Raw genomic sequence first — 21,402 nt, forward strand, 5'->3', positions numbered from 1 at the left:
GATTAAGGGAAATCATGGTGTTTTTGTCTTCTATGGCAAAAGCACTTGTTTTCCTACCTAGTGTCCATTCCTGATGTGAAAATGCATTATTAAATCCTTATCAACAGGAAATAAAATAAAAGAGAGGAACAGCTGAGGTGAGCTAATAATGGCTGCTAGCTACCTGATTCCCTTAGAGCTCCTGCAGTTCCATCAATTTGGCAGGAGTATCAAGGAAGTTATGGTGACTTTTGAGCCTTGATTCAGATTTTCTTAAGCCATCTGTAGGAGAGCTGACATTCTAATTGCTCCATAAATTGTTTCAGCTCAGAGTTTGTTAAGCACTGACACATTTTACTGAAAAAAATAAAGGCATGTAATTTGACACAGTGACAGATTAATACCTTAGCATTAGATTGGCAGAACAATTAGACGGCTTAAATGTTTCCTACATCTTAATGTCTGTGCTACTTCAGGAATCCACAGTAAGTCCTGCTTTTCTGAAGGATATGTTGCCATTTCAGTGATAGAAGTAAATCAGGCTATCAAAGGATTTAACAGGATTACAAGAAATCTTGCAGCAAATACATTTAAATCTAGAAAATTAAAATCTGGGGAATTTAGGTTCAGCATGTTACATTTAGTATGGTACTCACCACTGGTATCCCATAAGCTGATACTTAGTTCTCATTATATATATGCAATTGGTTTTGTGAAAGCAAATGAAATAATACAGTCTGAAATACTTGATAAATACAATTTAAACAAGAGAAAACTGTGTTTCTATTGTCCTTTCCTATTTTATAATGTAATCAAACTAGTATTTGTCTAGGATTAATCTCATTGAATTTGATTTCACTTAACTATAATGTTGCAACATTTATGTTATTGTCCTTCACTGACAACCATCAGATCAATATGATTTTGGCCCATAAGAGTACAAGTGTATGTTTTTTTTAGTGTAAAAAAAACCAAAACTGATAGACCTGTTTTTAACATAAACTGTCTTTAAGTTAGTTGTGAAATACTGGTGATTCCTTGAAGAACATAGATGTAGTATTATTGAACTTGTATAATCACTAATTTAGGCAAGAAATATTTTTTATCAAGCTGTTCCATAATTCAGGAAATAATTAAAGAATATTATACTTTAACATTATGGAGGTAACTTTGATGGAAATAGCTATGACTATGTGGAAACTCAGCCAGAAATATTATTGCTTAGGAAATATTTCTTTATTACTTGGGTGATATTTCTTTGGTTACATGTCTGAGTCATTTTAAGTAGCTATACAGACTGCTGTAGTATGTTTAATAAGCATTAAAAACCCAATGGAACTCTGTATGTTCATTATCTTATTGGACTGCTCCTCCGTAAAACACAAACAAGTAATATTCAAGGGAAGCAAAACAAAAATATCATCTAAGATGCAAACACTTGTGAAATTTTGGTTCTTACACCAGTTTCAGGTTTAATGGACTTCAGAGGTGTGATATGTTTTGCACCACTACAGGCAGAAGCAATATTCATTCTTTAACTTTGTGAAGAAAATAATTGTAAAATAGAGTGGATGTGTTTTTCCTCAGGAAACAAGATTTTATAAATGCTAAATTATCATGTTGGAACATGAGAATGGGTGGGGTGCTTTTTTCATTACAGGCTTTATGTTTCTGTATTCCTTTGATCAACACCTGAATTAAGTGGTCCAACTATTTCTGGGTTTTGCTTTTGGTTTTATTACCATAAAATTTTAAGGAGGATTCTAAAATGGATTTTTGGTTAAACTGAGGCCCACTGTCTGAGGTTGATTTATTACTGAATAAGTCAAGAGTCTCAACCCAGAAGCAGTTAGGAATTGGATTGAGGCCAAAGTACCTGAGAGTTAGCAATCACATCAACAGAACTGTGGAGATGAAGGGAAACTTTAGAGGTCATTTAGTGCATCCTTTCTCTCCCAAGGTAGCATTAGCTACATTTATGTTATCCTGGAAAAAAAATTTTCTAGACATTTGTAAAACTCATCCCAGATTCTGTAACCTTCCATTACTACTTCATTCATCCTCAAAGATTTTTCCAATTTCTAACCTGATTTGTCATTGTTGCAATTAGGACATTACTTCTGGTCTTTTTCACTATGGGTCTGCAAAATAGATTATTTCCACTCTTGTTTTTTTTTTTTTTTTGTTCTTGCCTTTTAGGTACATTATCACTGCTCTTTTCTACCACATCTGCTTTCTCTTCTCACTAATTCACTTTCATTCATCTAGCATGAACTTTTTTCAAATATAAAGAATCATTTAACTGTTTCTATTTTCCTATGACATTGCTTTTTTTGTCTGTTTTATTTTTTATTAGTTTTAATTGTAATGGATCATTTATCAGCACATATTTCCTTTAATATGCCACTCAGGTCTCTCTTGAAACTGCTAAGTATTAGGACTTTGGACTCATCACAGCAGTGAGTCTTGCTGGCTTTAGGGATTGTTTAAGGGGAGCTATTATTTTCAACTGTTTTACAAGTAAAGTATTGAAAAGTCTCACTTTCAATCGCAATTCTTCATTCTTTATTTCTATATTTCTTTCCTTTGCATTGAAAAATAAATCAGATTTTTAGAACTCATTATTTTATATCATTGTCATATCTTGTCTCACAATATTAATCATTCCATCAATATACATAAAACCTTTCTGTACTCTCAAGTATTTTCTTAAGCACTGAAAGGAATTTTAGAATTAGGCATGATATACATGAAATTATTCTAGTCCAAAAGCAATTAATATATTCATTACTTCAGTGCAGTTGGCATATCTCAGGCAGTGGATTTGTGTTTGACTTTATTCAGTAAGACTGTTTTAGAGACGGCATGCACTATGTCTGCAGTACACGGTAATGCCACATTCAGAATGACAGCAGTCCAAGCCTTGGGGCACTAAACGCTTCTTGAGATATGTTCAACTGCTGTTTAACTGTATTTAGCCTAAGGTACAAAGAAAGAAATTGCTGATGCTTTCTAACATGTTTAAGTATTTTTATAGTGTCTTGGCATGTCGGAATATGCCACAGCACAAACTGGGGTGCAGTTCCTGAATTACAGCAATTAGGAGGCAAGAATTTCAGCAACAGTACTGTTGTAGCTGTATATCCCGGTAGACTAGCTTTCTTTTTCCCCCTTAAACAGTGATTTTCTACAATATGTACTCTCTCAGCTGTTTTCTGCGTTATTGTTCCCTGATCATGTCGTCAATACTTGTTAGGCTTTGAGAGATCTATTGTGTCCCTGATCACACAGCTCATAAAAGAGTCATGGCTTTTAATATAAAAGCCATATAAACATACTCCACTTTAATCATATAATGGTGTTTTACTTGCATTTTGGATGCTCTTCTGAATCTAACATGTTTGTGTACAGAATGCAGAAAAAATGGGACTCATCCAAACCACAGTCTCTTTCTTTACTGTTCTTTTTTTTTCTTTTCTCACAGTAGCTGGAACTACTCCACATGCAGTTTTGTAGGTCCTCAATAAATGGAACCATGCAGGGATATTATGGGCCTGTCAATGTGGAAAGCAAGATCTGCATGGAGTCATTGATTTGTCATAGATACTATTTAGAACTCCTCTGCCGATGACTCCTCAGATCCTGTTGTCCACGCTGCATGGTTTACAGAAGTACTGTTGCACTGCTTTACTACTATATGGCTACTGTGGTTTTGTACTCCTCCAAGAAAAAGGTCTACAACTACGAATGCTTTCTGCAGATGTTCAAATCATTGTGTCTAGATACACTTTCACTATTTATTTGGAAGGTTTTCCATCTCCAGGGACAAGTGGAACAAAACTTTTGGTAGCTTATGTACATCTTAAGTCTGTTGTTACCATCAGCTTTGAGTGTGGTTTACAAAAATGAAAAAGTGAAAAGCTCTTTACATTTTTCTCCAGTGTCTGTGCTAAAACAATGTCATAACTAGATGTGGGTCTATAAAATATATTGTACAAGAATAGTTGTTAAAAATGTGTAGAGTGGAGCCAGAGTGAGCATTCTTGACTATATTTCTGCAATGTGTGTGTAAAATAAAAGCACATAACTTGTAACATGAAGAGTCATGGAATGGATAGGGTTGGAAGGGACCTTAAAAATCATCTAGTTCCAATCCCCAGGTGTACTTGTTGACTACTGAGTTCATAATACTGTTTATGTCCTTGATGAAATATATTAACCTCTTTTGTTTAGGAATAGGAGGAGAGAAAATAGTGGAAGACTGCTTGGTTGGAATATTTGAGTTAGTTTCTTTGGTATTAAAGTGGAGATAGAACATCATCTTTCCCCCTGTCCAGCCTGTAGTGGTAGGTGCCTTCCCTTTTTGATAAGAAGCAACCCTACTAGCCCTAAGGGAACAGTCAGCTACAATCAGCAGAAACATTAGCACGCATACAAATATCTCCAATCAATTACATTCTTTTGTACAAAGTTTTATGGAAAGCATAAAGCATATCTCTGTCTCAGAAATTAGTTGCAAATGTTTAAGGATTTATTGGATGAATAGTTACTAAAGTTTAAAAAAAATACCTAGCTTTTATCAGATAAATTTTAAAAATTTTCTATGGAAGCTTCTATCAGATACAATGACAAAGTAGATTTTAAGGCCCTTTAAATTAATGTTTTCCAATGTTTTCCCAAGATGAAGTCTGGCAAGTGCAATCTGTTTTAAAAGTATTAAATTTTGAATTCTCCATTTGCGTGTATGCCTAATCTTTTTTCTAAATATCTGTATTTTAGGGAGTGGGTTTACAATGGTTGAGACAAGTTCTGATCTGATGAGAAGATATGCTTGAAAATAACTAATATACCTTCTGATGACATCTTCTGATGATCTTTTTTTGGCAGATAAAAAGTTGAATCTGACTGGTCTGTACAAACTCTTAGAATCTAATTCCAAATCTACAGATTTCAGTATAACAAGAAATACCACATATCTTTCTCTACTAATTAACATTGTGATAACTTTTTTTGGTTAATAAGAGGCATTTTAAGCACAAATTAACTTGGTTTCCAGATATGTAACTGCAGTAGGAATCTGTTGTGCTGCTCCTTGATGATTTGCCAATTCTGCTGACAAATTGTTTGCTATGTCATATTCCATTAGACTTGTCAGTTCTCAGTGGGGTCACTACTGGAGTATTTCACTTTTAAACTGAGAAGCACTTAGGAAAAGTATTTAGCTTAGAGATAGATGTGTTTCAACACAAATTATACTAGAAGACATGAGTAAATTTATTTTTATTTTCAAATTTAGAGATTGTTCAAAACTCCATGGTCTAGGTAATTTAAAATGCTCACCATAGAGTCCCTACTCTGCAAAGGAGGGTTGATCTGTTTCAGCGAGTTAGCAAAAATGCAGTTACTGTGTAGCTAAAGTGGCATGGCAGTTTATCCAAATTAGAGGTTAAATCACTCTTATCAAGTGCATAGAAAGCGCCCAATCTTCCCTTATACCACTAGTTTAGGTAAGTCAATCTTTTAAACAGATGAGAGATTAAAATGCAACAGGTTTCAAACCATGTTAGATTAAATTTGTACTCAAATGCTGCACTGATTCAAGCTCTGAGAAAAGATGCAAGAAAGCAATGGAGTAGAAGGCTGTAAGTGTCAAATCTTAATTGAAGGTGTTTTAGAGAAAATATATGGCACTGGGTTTGACAGCCTGAGGAACAAGAGGCTGCTGCTGTTCCGTACTCCCAAATCCAAGCAAAGATGAGGATATATTCCCAGCAGGCACACACACAGAGCACACACATACACCAGATATAACCGAGTTGTCCCCACAGATCACAGACACTCAGAGCCCTCCCATGAACACAAACAGCACCAGGGGCCTCATTCTGTCCTCTTCTCTGGCTGGACAGGATGAAAAACCACTACTAGTGATAGTGCACACACCCATATCTGTACATTCACTCATAATAGAGAATCCATTCCCAGGAAAGAGTTAGAAAGGAACTTGATAAGAGGACAGGACAAATGGTGTTCATCCGGCATAGAACATAACCAGACATACCTCTTACCCAGCAAAATATTTTATCCCCTTTTATCCCCTTATATCTCTCTTTCCCCTCTATCACCTAAACTCCTCACTTGTCTTCCTGATGGTTTCTTCCCTAAATGTCATCTAAGTCCTTTGCCGTCCCAAATTCCTTTTCCTTATATCTTATAATTTGCTCTGCATACCTAGACAGCAATCCTCAGCATTACACAGAAAGACTTTTCTTCCTGAATCCTTGTTTTGAGTTTCTACTTGCTACTATACACCCCTGTGCTCCTCTGGGCCTGGACAGATGGACCTTTGAGTGTCTGATTGCCGTATGGTGGGCTTGGGTAGGTCTGTCAGGATATTATTTGGGCTACTATTGTTCTTCCAGTGTCTCTCTGAGCTCTATCACATAACCCAACAGGGCAACTCAGTAACACCCTGACTTGGAGGGTTTTGCTTCATAAAACAACATTATAAGGCTGAATTGTACATTAAGGCGTGTACATTAAAACTCATGTTTCACAATAAGGAGTTCCAGTATTTGTCAGAAGTGGATAGGAGAAGCACTACAATGCAAAATGCTGCATTTTCAAGAGCACGATTCAAAGACCACCAGCAAGGGAAGGATTTTTATGAACCCATGTATTGCTGAAATTTTTTCAGCTAGAAAGACACCATCAGATATAATGAGGTGCTAATTGTTTCAATCTGGAAAAAAAAAACCCAAACTCAAATGACAACAAAAGAAAATCTTTTCAATAAGCATATATTCTTATATTTTAAATAAAGGTCAGACAAACTGCCTTGATCCACAGTTTGCTAATATTCTGTCAGAGTAATAATTAAAATACTTGAAGCAAGGATAATGTTTAATGGCCAGGATTTTTTTGGAAATAAGGTGCTGGTTCAAATAATTTATAGAGGTTTAAGGGAATTGGCCCTGTTGTGAAAATATGAAAAATTCTGCTTAAAAATCAAAGAATATGAGGGCGGCGGAGCAGTTAATTATGCTTCTTATCATTAGGGAGAGTAAGAATAATGCTGATTTAGCTGACAAACAGAGGATTTTCCTGTAACCATCCCCATATTCAGTGTATGTTTGCAGAACACAGCCACCTGAAAACCAACAGGCTGATAAGTTTTCATAGTATTGCATTTTTCACTGTGGAAAAAAAAAAAAAGTGGGAATTTTGTCTAAGGGAAAAAGCCTTAAAAATAAATTGAGGAAAAAATTTAAGAAAGAAAAAATCACTCAGTTCCCTCCTCCTGGCCTTACACATCTTAGTTACAGGGTTACTCAGTTATCTAGAAAGTAGGGCTGTTTCCTCATTAAAGTCAGTGATATTTCATTGACATATGAAATTTTATACAGTATTCAGAATGCATACAGTAAAGCCTATTAAATGTTGACACCTGCCAGTAGCAAATAGCGTACTCTCTACAATAGTGCAACAAATTATTTATTAAATTAATAAATAGTGCACTCTTTACAATACTGCAACAAATTATTTATTAAATTAATGTTTAAATGCCTGAAAAAAAATCAGGACAGGATGAAGATAAATCTGACTTTTAAGATCTTTTGCAATTCTATCAGGATTAAATCTACAGATGTTAAAATGAAATATGCTTTCTCTGCAAGCACCTGTTTTAATTATTTTAAATTAAAGTGCTTTATTCTGGAAGAGTGAAGGATTTTTGGTTGTTGGGTTTTGAGGTTTTTTTGTTTGGTTGGTTGTTTTTATCTTCAGCAGTGGTTTCTTTTATCAATTTATAAAAAAATCACAGCTGGAATTGTCATCATTTGAGAAGGTACTCTATTAGCCAAATTCAAAGAAAAATAGGCAAAACAAAAGTAACAGAATGAAGGCTGAGCAGGCCTTTGAAGGAGTTTTGATTAGTTTGTATAACACATGTTATTACAGGCAAAAATTACTGTTCACAAAGAATTTTGGTGTTGTAGTGGGAAGGTAGAAAGATGCCACAGCCCATTTGAAGCACCTGATTATGTTTCCATGTTCCTTGCTCCCTTCTAAAAGAATTGATTTTTTTTTACAAAACAAACCTAAATATTTCATCAAATAAGTCATATCATATGAAAGCCATATCAAACATGCTTGAAAAATTTATTTTTTGATTTATGTTCTTTGTCAATTTTGTTTGAATATAATGTTGTTCCTTTGTCGGCAGCTTCAGTTATTCCTTTAGACCATAATGTACACTATAACAATAAAAGCAAGGTTTAAGAATCTTACCCATTCCTTAATAGTTGAAGTAGTTTTTAAATTCAGATGTATGCAAGCATCAAAATAAAAATATTAAATATATGTGCTTTGCAAACAGGTAGGAGTCAATCCTGCCGGCCTAAGAACTTTGCTGGTTTTCAGTGAAAGCTCTTTTAGTACAGAAAACTTAAACATAGTGAACAGGAACAGGACACCTTCTAACACAGCCAGTCACATATAAAATATTTCTCTTTAGGCAGCACTCAGATTCATCCCATGCCCTACCATGCACATGTACACACAGAATGGCTTTATTTGTACTATTGGTAAAGTTTATAGCTCATAGCAGATGTTTTGTATGCTTCTGCAATTACTGATTGTACAACTTATCTAACATATTGTGGGCTAAAAACTCAAGTGCCCAATCCTCAGAAATACAAGCAGAGTGTTGCATTATATGAAAATTCAGTCCCTTTGTCAATAACAGATCTGCTCATTTGCGGGGCATTAAGTATGTTTGTGAGTATTTTCAGGATACAGGGTCTATTATCTTCCACATAAATTCAGAGTATTCTCTACAAAAAAAATCAAGGAAAGGTATTTTTAATAATTTCTAGAAAATTGGCAGTATGGAATCAAGTGTTTCTTTGACTCTTTCAGACATAAAAATTAATTTGGTACCTAATGCCAAATGTTTCTGGAATTGATTTTCAGGCAGAGGAAGAGAATTAATAGATTTTGTATTTTTTCAATTATTGAGAATAACTGTACAGATTTGCTTGCTGCCTCTGGGCACATGCAATGTGAAAAAATTATTACTGAGGAACTTACTGCCACATTCTTACCAAGATCTTTAAAAATACCTTTTGTGAATACAAGCATTCTCAGTTTCAGTGGAAGTCACTGTAATATTAATTTGTAAAGACAACTCTCTTTTATTTTCAGATTCACGGCCTCTACCAGATGTAGCCCTAACAGGGAAGTGCACCCGAGAATGTGACGAATATGGCCACTCAGACTCCTGCTGGATGCCAGTCCGCACTTCTCCGGAGAGAAAGCAGAAGAGCCAGCCAAAACTCTCCACTTTCATGCCTGTTGATGAACGGGGCAGTCAGGAAAAGCTGGCCAATGGAGAAGCCTCCCTCATGGGTGACCGCAACAGAAACCTCCTTAACAAAAAGTTGACCTCATCTTATGAGACCTTCAGCGCAGCTAGTTTCAGCAAAAATGAAGAAGGCAACCCAGAGGATATCCCCCTTACACAGACAGGGGAATACAAGCCATCTCCTGTCAATACTCTAACTAGAAGAGAAGTTTACCTGTAGGCTAAAAAGCAGCAACAAAGTTCTTTCGTAAGATAAGAAAGAAATGGGGCAAAAGTCTTAAAATCGCAACAATTTTAAGAAAAAATGTGAAACAATAAAGAGGGGGCCACCAAAGAGACAAAAGATCTGCCTGCCACTTCTGCCTCCATAGCAGGCATGTAATTATACTGTCTGCCTGACTATACTGTACAATGTAGAAAACATTGCTGTTACTTGCATGTCTAATTCCCCCTCGCTGATTTTTGTTTTCCTAGATCTATGGTTGCAAATTCCTCCCATAGTAGCAAGCTTGATTAAAAAGAACATGACACACTGTTGTTTCCCCTCTGCAGAAGCATGAATTAAGCCACTCATTTTGTTTGTTTGTCATCTGGCTTGTTGAGGATAACAGGTCAGGGAAAATGTATTCGAAACATACCATCTGAATATTGCTGATCCCCATCAGGGACAATCCTTCAGAAACCATAAAGATATAGGATAAATATAAAGGAATAATGATTAATAGGCACTTTGTGAAGACCACAGCTTTAATACTCTCACCTTTCATCTGAGGCTGGAAGCAACAGAAATACATTCAGCCTGAGACTGCAGTCAAAAACATGGCATACTTTCCCGTGGTTCATGGACTCTGGTTCTGTTTTATCCATCGAACAAACCTGTCTTGCTGTGTCTCTTTCTCTCTTTCTCTCTCGTTCTCTGTAATGATTATTTCAATGTAAACACAATTACTAACGCTTATACCATAGGATAGCAATGATAAACTGTTGAAATCATTATTTTGGGCAAGACTAACATTTAGCTGGGAAGATTGTAATAACAAAAAGGCCAAAGATCACACAATGGATCAGGGGAACTGCTAAGTATTGGGGCTTGACTTAGAAAATAAATGTATTCACAAAGAAACACATGTACTCATAACACAGCTTCAGTTACATTCTATGCAGCAGCACAGTTCACAAGCCCAGATGACAATTTTTTTTTCCAGTGTGGTTCAGTTGAATGCCCAAAGGAGCTGATGCTTTTTTTGTAATGACATGATACATTGCAGCACATGCTGCATATTATATGCTGCATATGCTAGTTCCAGGGAATTTTTAAGATCAAAATTAAAAAAAAATAGTAGAAGAGAAGGCCGTGTTAGTTGGAATGCTTGATGGGAGGGAAAAAGGTGAACAATAGGATAATGCAGTAACAAGAGAACATTTCAGCTCGGATACAAAAGCTTCTTTTCAGATTGCAAGGCATGGTTGCTAAGTCTGGTCATCAGTGTTGCAGCTTATCAACTGCTTCAGTTACGTCAAAGATGATGATAATGAAAGCTTTCTTGAAACCAAGTGCATTAAAACCAAGAAAAGTGCAATACTAAATGATATCAAGACTCAAAACATTTAGCATTAGTAAAAAATGGTCTGATAAACAATGGTATAATACCTAGGAGGTCAAGAGGAGTTAAAAGGAGTCCAAGCTACAATATGCAAGAGCTGTAACAATTATCATGGTGAGTGCTTCTTGAAAGGAAGAGGAAATGAAACAGGGTTTTGTGCAATAAAAGCAACAAAACATGCAGAACATCAACCAATTGCTTTGTAGTTGATGCTGTATTAATTATCACAGACTGAGCTCAGACATTCAGACAAAAGCGACAATCAAACAACACAGCAAGGACAGCTCAAGGATGGAGAAAGCATTCAGATCCCTGGCTGTTGAACTGGCACGAAGGCATGGCTAGTTGGCTCTCTAGTAACTGTAGTCATAATGTAGCTTTGGGTAGTTTCTTGCTTTGAAGAATTGCATAGAAATAACCTTAAACTAAGGTAGAGGTTGGTAAATCAAAACAACTGATCACATTTATCTTTTGAATTCACTTCTCCATATAGTGGGTTGTGCCATTACTGGCCTTTTCATTGTCCTCTCTAAAGTTTACTTTCTTCAAGTAACATTAGTTTGTGAATAGCAGTTATGATGAATGGGCACATTTTAGAAAGAAAATATTAAAATCAAAGATTATTAACGATTGAACATTTTTTATGTTTAATTATTTAAGTAATACGGGGAGATGCAAGCTAGTACTTTGTTATGAGACTGCGTATAGCAGTTACTGCTTTGTATAATCTGTAAGTACCTGTTTAAAAATGCTTCTAAAAATGCTTATGTAATGTAAACACATTTTTCTTGCACGTTTCAACAGAATACACAATTGCATAACACAAATGCTCAACAGAACTTCCTTTAATAAGATTTTATTTAATATTACACACAAGAAAACAAATTAGGTAGCTGGGTTCCATATATTCTTAGACACTTTTTCTACAAGGCTAATAATACGGGTCATAATAGACCTTCAGATTAAATGGATCAGCAGTCATTCACCAATTTTTGCACCACGTAAGACAGTCATTAAATAATTTTCTTGTGTGCATCTCCTTAGATCTAAAATGTGTGAAAGAATTTTTTAAAAATTCTATCTACTGTAAGTATACACAGTAATTCTTGTGGAACTAGCCACTATTAATATGCTGATTACTCTTCTGACCTGGCATGACATACAACTATATTTTGTGTTTGTATTTTTCCTCTTTATTTGAAATAGGTTAAATCTGGTGCCACTCCATAAATAGAGTGCTTTTGTATAAAAAATAAACAAATAAAGCTATAAAAAATAATTAGGGTGAATGCAAAATATGCAACTGTGCCTTTTATACCTATTATTATGGTAAAGTGGTAGTTGGGTTTGGACACTGAGGGGTAAGGGGCTATTCCCAACTTTTTTGAACCTGTATATTTACCTGTGTTTATTTTCTGAGAAATTATAAATAATATATTTAAAAACAAGCCTTTTGCCAAACTCAGTTAATGGACCAGTCTTAAGCATTATTAACACAAGGCTGTGGTTTAAGTAGGTCTTGAGGATTTTTTAAATTACTATTTGTGTGGGTTTTGGGGTTGTTTTAATTTGTTTTTAATTTTGCTGCCTGGAAAAGTATGATCAGTCTATATGATAGTTATTTAGCAAGGTGTCACCAGTTCATGTTGCCAGGAGAATTGACAATTTTTTCATAGCTTTTAGCCTTCATCACATTTTATTTGTACAGTATAGAAATCATCTTTTTCTTTCCTTCCATGGGAAACTCAAATGAGCTTTGCATGTATTTTACATTAGGGCACCTTTATAGATTGATGCGTTAATATATAACTTTATATGTATTAGAAAGTTCAATAGCTTTGGTCTAAAATCTAAGGCTTAATCCAGATCTCAGACCCACTATGTTTATTGAATATGGTTTCTGACTGGCCTGCTGCCTGAGTTTCAGGAAAAAAAGTTAAACATTATTTTTATGTGGGGGAAAAATTTAAATGGGATTGAAATGATTGGCTGAAAGGCTACCCTAGAAGTTGTCAAGCAGAAAAATCATGAATCTGGATAAAGATCTTGCCATAAATCCAGCCATCACCAAACACTTGTAAGGAAGTTGAACAATTAAATATTTTTCTTTCTGTTTCACTGGTGATAAATATACAGAGTTTCCTTAAGAAAAGAAGCAGATGAAAAAGCAATAGAAAGCCCACCAGTTAAGTTGTATTACCAACTGAAAGAGCATAAGCACTAGGAAGAAGACAACATTCACCAGCTACCTGGGGTATGCTTTCAGACAACTTTTCCTAAATTTTAAAGCACTTGCATTCAGTGTGGTACGATCTGTTTGTAATAATAATCATTGACTATTGTTCTGCAACTTGGATGTTGATAGTGAAGCAGAGAACAATTTATCATTGTTTATTATGAGTCACTATGCACGCAACTATGCTAAACATGGCAAAATGTATTAAACGCTAGTCCACCTCTATTTATGAAATATTTACATAATTTAATTTGCTTTTGTACAGTTTTATGTAAATAAATTGCTTGTCATTTTTGTCTCTGCAAATTAAAATATAACATGTTCAACTGGTTGCCCATTTGCCAGTTTACTTTCTTGAACAGTCTATTCCAATTTTACTAGATTAAATCACATGCTAGTTTCAATATTTAATGGTATTTTGAATAACAAAGATGACACTGCCTTAGTAATTGGCCACAGATTCAGCTGTAGAGGTATCTGAGGTTTTACTTGTCTTCTGAGTGAAATTTGATAGAGGCAAGGCTACTGTCACCCTGGACAGCACACAGCTCTTTTCACAGCAGAGAGTACTTGTAACCTGAACAGTTGTTTCTGATTGCTGATCAAAAGGGCTTATTTTAAAAATGTGTTCAAAACCTTCCCATTAAGTGGAATAACAAGCCTTTAGTAAAAGTCCATGTATTTCCATTATAGATTGGCAATTTTCTTATTACCAACAAGGCTGCTATCTTTTCCAAGAAGTTTAGAACTACTAACACATCCTAAAATGTCAGTAGAGCATCTATATTGAGAAAAACAACAAAATTAATGTAGAAATTCAGGGGGAAAAAAGAGAAACAAGAGCCTCCAGTTCTCTCTGGCTGTGAATCAAATTATCCATCTCAGCATAACAGTAAATCAAGAACAAATCCTCCTCAAGAGGAAACATCTAAGAAGAAAGAGTTTATTCCTTAGCTGTCTGGATCACACATAGCTTTTTTTGTCTTTGTTTGCTTGTTTGTTTTGAAAGAGCAGGCTCCAAAACAGCCATTAAATTGGGATTTGCATCAGTTATAATATGTGAAAAAAGTGTTTGTGGGGAGAGGGATCGAAGGTCAACACTCCTTTCACCGCTCTGTGTTATGCAAAATACTGAATTACTACAGAGGCCTTGGAAACCATTGAATACAGTTTCCCAGTAAACATCACAGAAAGAGCCATTTATATCCTTTTACCTTAGTCACAGATTAGGCTTTGGTTTTTGTGAATACAAACTGGCCAAAACTTTTTATAAAATAAACTTCACATTGCAAATTTCTTTCTCTGAATGTGCTTTAAATTAACATTTTCTAGTCTGCTCTAATGAATGTGTCAAAGATTCTTCTTTCCACAAGCAGAAGTCTGAATCTGCAAGCTTATGGAGAAAGTTTAGTTCACCAGCTGACCCTGGATCTCTCACACTGCACTTGAATGAGCTACCCCTCCACCTCTTTCAGCACTAACAGTATTTTAATGAGTAACTTCAATCAAGCTTTCAAGTTTATTTTGTACTAGTTGTAGCATGCAAGGCATGACCTTATGTTTGTTTGTCTTTTATCTGCATTTTCTTGTTTACCCACTGCGTCCAGGAAGGTGATTACAGAAAGATAAAATAAATTTCCTGAGACACTAAGAGTGGTAAGAGAGGATGATATAAACTAGCAGAAGCAAACAATTTATGCTCCCCTTTAACCCTGGCTTCAGTTCTCCCCCCTGTGTTGCAGTAAATTGTAAATCTTATGCAGAGACTGAAATTAATAAATGTGACCTAGGCAGAAATAATTTCTTGTCTTTATTGAGCCTCCTGTGGGGAGTGTATAGAAGATGCTTAATAGTTCATAAATATGCAAATTATCTAGCCTTTGCTGAAAAGGAAAGCAGTGCTAGCGTTAGGTGAGTGTATTCCTTAGTAAAATAGTAAGATTCTAGTCAGGCAGTTCATACAGCTCTTTCTTCTGAAGCAAGTACCTCTGGTTTAAAGACTGAGATACCAAGAGACTGGGGGGGCGGGAAATGCAATATACCTGTTCTGTACCCTTGTGGAATAGCCTCTGGGAAAAAAAAAGGGAACAAAGAACAGCAAATAGGTATAATGTAATTGGTATAGAATTGATAGAAATATATTCCTTTAGGAGTTTCAAACTGCTGTAAGGATTTGAAAATAGGGAGATATTAATTCATAATTTTTAGCTATCTGTGGTATGGTACTGTAATTTATAAGAAAGGATTCTTTTTAATTATAAGGCATGTGATTCTATTTAAGGTGATGTTTCTAAAGATTTAGGCAATGGTTAAAAAATGTTTGTATATTAGTATCCTTTTTTGTAAGCTTACTAAAAAAATTCCAGCAGGATTCTATAGCATTCACTGAAGGAGAAGACAGTTTTGGAACGACAAAATAGGCAAGATATAGTTTTCATATTTCTATTCTATTTGCAGGATAACAACTAGCTTTTTCATGTTCATGTTATAATAACAAATGAAAAAAACCCCAGTGCTTTTCAGCTGTGCTTTCAAGGATAAAACCTGAGGGAACAAAGAAGCCAAGGTAGTATAAAAGCAGGTTTGTACCACGTTTACTACTCCTTTGGTAAATTCACACTCATCAAAATGTAGTGTCATGAAGAGAGCAACTTAAATAACAATTAAATACTTAAGTTTTTCACAATCCTGTCCGCAGTCAGAGAAGAAAGAAAAGACTAGAACAAAAGGAGAGAAAAAAAAAAGCTGTGTCTTTTTACTTACCTATTTCTCAAGGATTTCCAACATCTATGGAATTCCCCAAATAGCAATATTGGATTATACCATTTCCCACAAAAGTGTGCACTTCTACTTCTTCCAAAGGTACTTGCAGGTTTTATAACTTGTAGTAAGTCTAGTTGGGGAAAATCATCTTCCTGAGTTTCTCATCTTACATAGTAACTGTGTTACATGATTCCAGAAAATGAAGCTGATTCTAACTGTGGCAGGGTTATGGCAGCTGTAGTTTGTTCAAAGTTAGTTGAATATATATTTGATAAGACAAGTAGAAGTGAAGAAATCAGAGGAAGATATTAGTCTGAAAATATCCACAAACTGCTGCACATGCTGTAATGGTTCATTATTTAGGCATGATTAAAAGAGAAGAGGTGAAAAAATTCACAAGCAAAAGTGGAAGAAGGATAAAAAACGTTACAGGTGGACAACTTGGCTAACTGTGTGTTTGTATGTGTGTGTATGTACACCTCTTGCTTTTGAAGCAGATTTTAAGATTCCAGAAAATTCTTTGTCATTATCTAATGATTCCAATCCAGAATATTGGACAATAAAGACCTTCACTAGGAGGTCCTGTATTTATTCTAAGGTTTAGTAAGACAGAACAAAATACATAAATTAGCATCTACCATTTAGCCTGGCAGTGTATAGTGACCATGGAGTCAGACAACTGGATAATTATTGAACCTACTTCAGCTTCTCTCTGGTTTCCTATCTTACATAAGCTGCTGGAACAAGAGTCAGAGCATTTTTTTTTAATTTTCATCTCCTCTTGCTGACAGTACCTGGAATCAGCTTGGCACCTATTTAGCTTTTCTCCACCTTGCGCTGGACTAGAAGAGAGCCCTGGAACAAGAGGTGATTTCATATTCCTTTTCAGTCTGACCTCTGAGCATCTGGCAGGCATCATGTTTCCACCCTTATCTTTAGGAGCATAAAATAATGGTAGACTCACTCGTACATAACTGCATGTTTGAATATTAAAATGGTAGAGCAAGAAGTATGCCTTGAATTTAGAATATTCTGCTGCTGTGCTGAAAAAAAAAAATATCCTGAATCCAGGCTGTACATTTCTACTTACTCTAATTTTTGCCTTATGTAGACTTGTAAGAAAAATGCAAAAATGCTCCAAGTCCCTCTGAAGTACAGTGCTTTCTATATGTGAGAAAGAAGGAATCGTCTTTTGCCCAACCCTAGTAAGTTAAGCCTGTTTCCAATTAGTTTGGATCCCCTGATGAATATTCTGATTATGTTTATGCATCATCAGTGAAATGATGATGGCTAATTAATGATACATATAGTGTGACATGCTCATTTAGGAGGACATAGAATTAATAGAGGGGATATGATGAAAATGTACTGGCTGGAGAACAAGGTTTTTGTACTGTAACTTCTATAAGGTGCTATAATGCATTGGCTACAAATATTATTAAATACCAATATAAAAGTTAAATATCACTTTTCAATTAAAAAAAAATCAGCTATTCAAAATTCAGAACATTCAGAAACAATTAAGGGTGAGAATTTGGCTTGTCATGGACTGGGGTCACATCTGAATGTTACAGAATATTGTCTTCTGCACTGAGTGACTGCAGATAAAATAAACTTAATAACACTTAGAAAAAATACATCTTGTCTTTCCTTACACAGTGATGGAATTCCAGAAGTTTACTGCTCAATGTCACTCAAAAAAGAAATCAACAACAAAACAAAACAAAACAAAACAAAACCAAAAAAAAAAAAAAAAAACAAAAAAACAAAAAAAAAAAACAAAACAGAACAAAAGTTTAGAATTAAGGAAGGGCTGTCAAACAGAATAAATTCTTTTGCTTAAATAAAGATGCTGGTGCATCATTCAGATTTTTCATGGTTCTGACCATTCCCCTCTAAATAGATAAGAATATAAATACTAGGAGATATACTGATTAGGGTGATCAAAATTATACAATAAATAAGGTAGGATTATTTTAGTTTAATTCATGCAGCAGTTTTTCAAAATGCATTCTCATATAACATGGCAGGAAATAAGATTATTATGTGAAGGTACATTCATTTTATTTACAATGATATTCTTTTAGGAATTATTCAGAATACCAGTGGTGTTCATCATGTATATAAAGATCATTGTTTGACAGCAATGGTGCTGCAAATTCTTCAAACTCCAGAGCTCTTAAAACTCTGGCTTACAGAAAAAAATATTCCTTACACCCTATGCAAAACCTGGGAAGCATATATTGTTTAACCTTTAAAAAAAGGAAATGAGCAAAAAGTAGCATTTACACAAAATTGCATTAGCCTTAAGAAAAGTGTATTCTGGGTACTGAAAACTGAGAAACTGGAAATTTTGATTAGGCTTAATTAACTACTCAGCTGAAAGAATAGAAAGACAGAAATGTCGTTATTAAAGTGATAAAAATGGATTAATAAAAGAATAAAATAATTTTTTAAAAGGAGACAAATATAACTTTATTCTTTTTTTCTGTTTTTTTCAAAACATGGTGACAACTAGTGCTAAAAGAAAATTACTACAGAAGTTTACCTGTGGATGAAATCAAACTTTTTTTTTTTCTCCAACTAGATCCCTCAAATCTCTCAGTGTTTGAGGCTTCTTGTACTATCATCAGTAGTCATTAAGTGCCAAATCTGCCGTATCTGTCAAGAGATAAATTCTGATATTTTTCTCAGCATGCAAATGAGAAGGTTACCTTCTATCTCAAAGGATATTTGTACTGTAAAAAAAGCAGCACAGTGCAGAGATGATAACCAAGTTATCCTATATGGGACTGCTATGTTACTCAAATAATTCAGAACTAGTTCCTTTATTTTCATATAGCTTGATAAAAGGTTTGTTTGCAATACATGAAGCAGGGCTCTGGACTGTGGTGCATTTTACACAAGATTAGACAGGAGAACCTAACTCTTAACTCTCTAAACCTGAGGAATTTACAGTGTACTATCTGACATGGAGGAGACTTACTCCAACTGCAAAGATGTATTACCACCTTTGTGGGAGTATTGATTTTCTGTAGAAAATTTAGGATCAGATATCATGCCTCAATGAGAGATCTCTGCCTCTGAGCACCAGAAAGCAGTCATTGCAGATTCTTACAGCTTCTATCCTTTGTTTTCACACTAGAACTGTAGAAAGGAAAGGAGTCAAATATGGCTAAGATATTTATTTGTAATCCTTGAATCTGGCTGCCACTTATTTTAGAATAGTTCAAATTCTTACTAAAGATTTTTTAATAAGGAAAATCTGTTAATATAAGATGGGACAAGTTATACGATTTTTCATGCCCTACTCCTGAGAAACAAATTATCCTTTAGTCATAGAAAAAAAATTTTGCCTCTGCATCACTGCAGCAGAATATATGTACATAAAAAATAACTACTGAAATTCTGTTTCAGTTTACCCACACAATTGGAATTGATCTGCATAGGCACAAATCTGAATGGAGTTTTTCCCAGTATTCTCAAATTACAACTGGGAAAACCAAGGAAGCCTTCTTAATATTTTTAAATTTTTTGGTATAAATTCCATCCCCTACTGGATATCCAGATTCTAGTGCACTCTAATATAGACTTGGTTGGAATGCTAAAAATTTAAAATGTTGCAAATCTCTCTTCTTGAAAAAGAAATCTCTTAAGACTGAATTGCACTGATTTCAGAGCTGCAAAGGATCTGCCCAAATGCATGATTTTATTGTAATTGTGACATATAGGTGTGTATAATTTCACTGTTTATTGGTATACAACATTGTTACCTCAGTTACACTAAATATCTCCCAGAATACCTTTGTTCAAGAGGCAAAGGAAAACAATCTTCCTTTGTCCATTTTTTTCTCTTCAAATTTTCCCAGAAACTTTTATTTTTTCTTGTTGACCTAAAAGTCATTACAGAACATTTACCCTCTTGCTCTCAATAGTACTTAAAGACTTAAAAAAGCTTTTCCTGGGGAGAAAAAGGAGCAATCAGTATTGGATTAACACAGCAAAGGTTGAGCATATATGGCAGCAGTATCTCAAGCCTCCCCTTGGTCCACCTTCCCAATCCAAAAGAAAGAAATATAATGACCCAAGAGCAGCAGCAATTTAGTTCAAAGAGAAAGTACAGTGAGATTTAAAACCTGTCCTGAGAAATGATAATACTTTCCAGTGCCTATTGAAACCATGAATGCTTGTAGAGATGCTATTTGGAGATTATAAAAACATATATTTTTAATCTAAGTGGAGTGGCATGGAGGTTTGTTGATCAAATCCTCAGCTACAATAAATCAGCACATAATCTATACAGGAGAAATCCGTTCTCCTAAGTGTCCTTTTTGGTTTAGATGATGATATTGCCATAGCTCATATTCAATAGCTGGTTCATCACAAAAAATTGTGAATTATAGTGTATGGCCCCAGTTTTTTTAGGAAATTGATTAGAGGCTTGTGTAGCTGATGTTTTCAACAGCAGTTTTGGATTTAGACTGCAGGGCCCTCCTTTGGAGACTTGAAGACAAAGCTGTTGAGAGCAGCTTTTCCAGCAGACTGGTCAACCTGGTGAGTAGAACTCTAATCTAGGAACTGATTATGGAAGGAAATAAAAACCCACAGTCAAGCAAAGAAGTAGTGGGTAGGTGGCAGGTACAGGAGAGAACTCTAGGGTGATAAGAAAGGGTGAAAGGAGGTCCATCTCAAGTTATATGTTATATAACTCATGTTATGTGAACAGAAATGCGCACAGCCAGGGAAATAAAGAGCAAAGACTGCAACTGTGCATATGTTTACATATCTACATACCTTACATCATTTGATTACTCAGCTGTAGTAGGACAACCCATACAAATAGGCTATTGCAAGAATGTATGGATACACATTCTTCAGGGAGCACATATCAAGAAGACAACAAAGGGCGTAAGGGAGAGTTGAAGGAGTAGCTCAGAAGTATGCAAGCCCTTCTGTGAGACAGACAACAATTTGTCTGAGTTCACAACTCAGGATCAAGGGAGAGGCCAGTAAGGGAGACCCAGTGGCCGGGGTTTGTTACAGTTCACCTGATCAGGGTGAGGATATGAATGAAGCTATTTTGAAATAAGGAATTCTGGATGACAGACCCCAATTCTCATGAAGGAATAGTGTGGCATTTTCTGGTAGGTCACCATGACAGGATTTTTGTCAGGGGTAACTTCATGCAAATACTGATACCAAGCAGGGGTTAAGTACAGCTGGATCAGCTGCTCAGAAACAAGGAAGAACCAGTTGAGGATATGTTACTCAATGTCTTGGAGTAATGTCCAAGGTAACTTTGACTGGAACAACCAGGAATTAGTGGAGTTCAAGATCCCGAGGAGAATGAAGGAGATAAGCAGGGTCTATAGCCTGCACTTAAGGCGAGCAGCTTTCAGCTTATTCAGGGAACAGGTATATAGGATCATGTGGAGGAGGTATTTTAAAGGGCAAAGATG

General features: G+C 35.3%; 1 protein-coding gene across 2 annotated transcripts in view; it reads left to right on the forward strand.

The window, feature by feature from the left end:
• LOC102036116 (protocadherin-7) overlaps window positions 1-13,511 on the forward strand; it is a 269,399-nt gene extending 255,888 nt beyond the window's left edge. The window contains exon 3 of one of the 2 annotated variants that reach the window (XM_031055206.1): window positions 9,181-13,511. In XM_031055206.1, the coding sequence (XP_030911066.1) occupies window positions 9,181-9,560 (380 nt within the window). In that variant the 3' untranslated portion in view covers window positions 9,561-13,511. The remainder of the gene's footprint in view (window positions 1-9,180) is intronic. The other variant, XM_031055220.1, reaches the window with a different exon arrangement.
• Window positions 13,512-21,402: the final 7,891 nt, after the last annotated feature.

Source organism: Geospiza fortis, unplaced genomic scaffold (genome assembly GCF_000277835.1).
Source record: "Geospiza fortis unplaced genomic scaffold, GeoFor_1.0 scaffold40, whole genome shotgun sequence".
In the NCBI taxonomy this organism is placed as follows: domain Eukaryota; kingdom Metazoa; phylum Chordata; class Aves; order Passeriformes; family Thraupidae; genus Geospiza; species Geospiza fortis.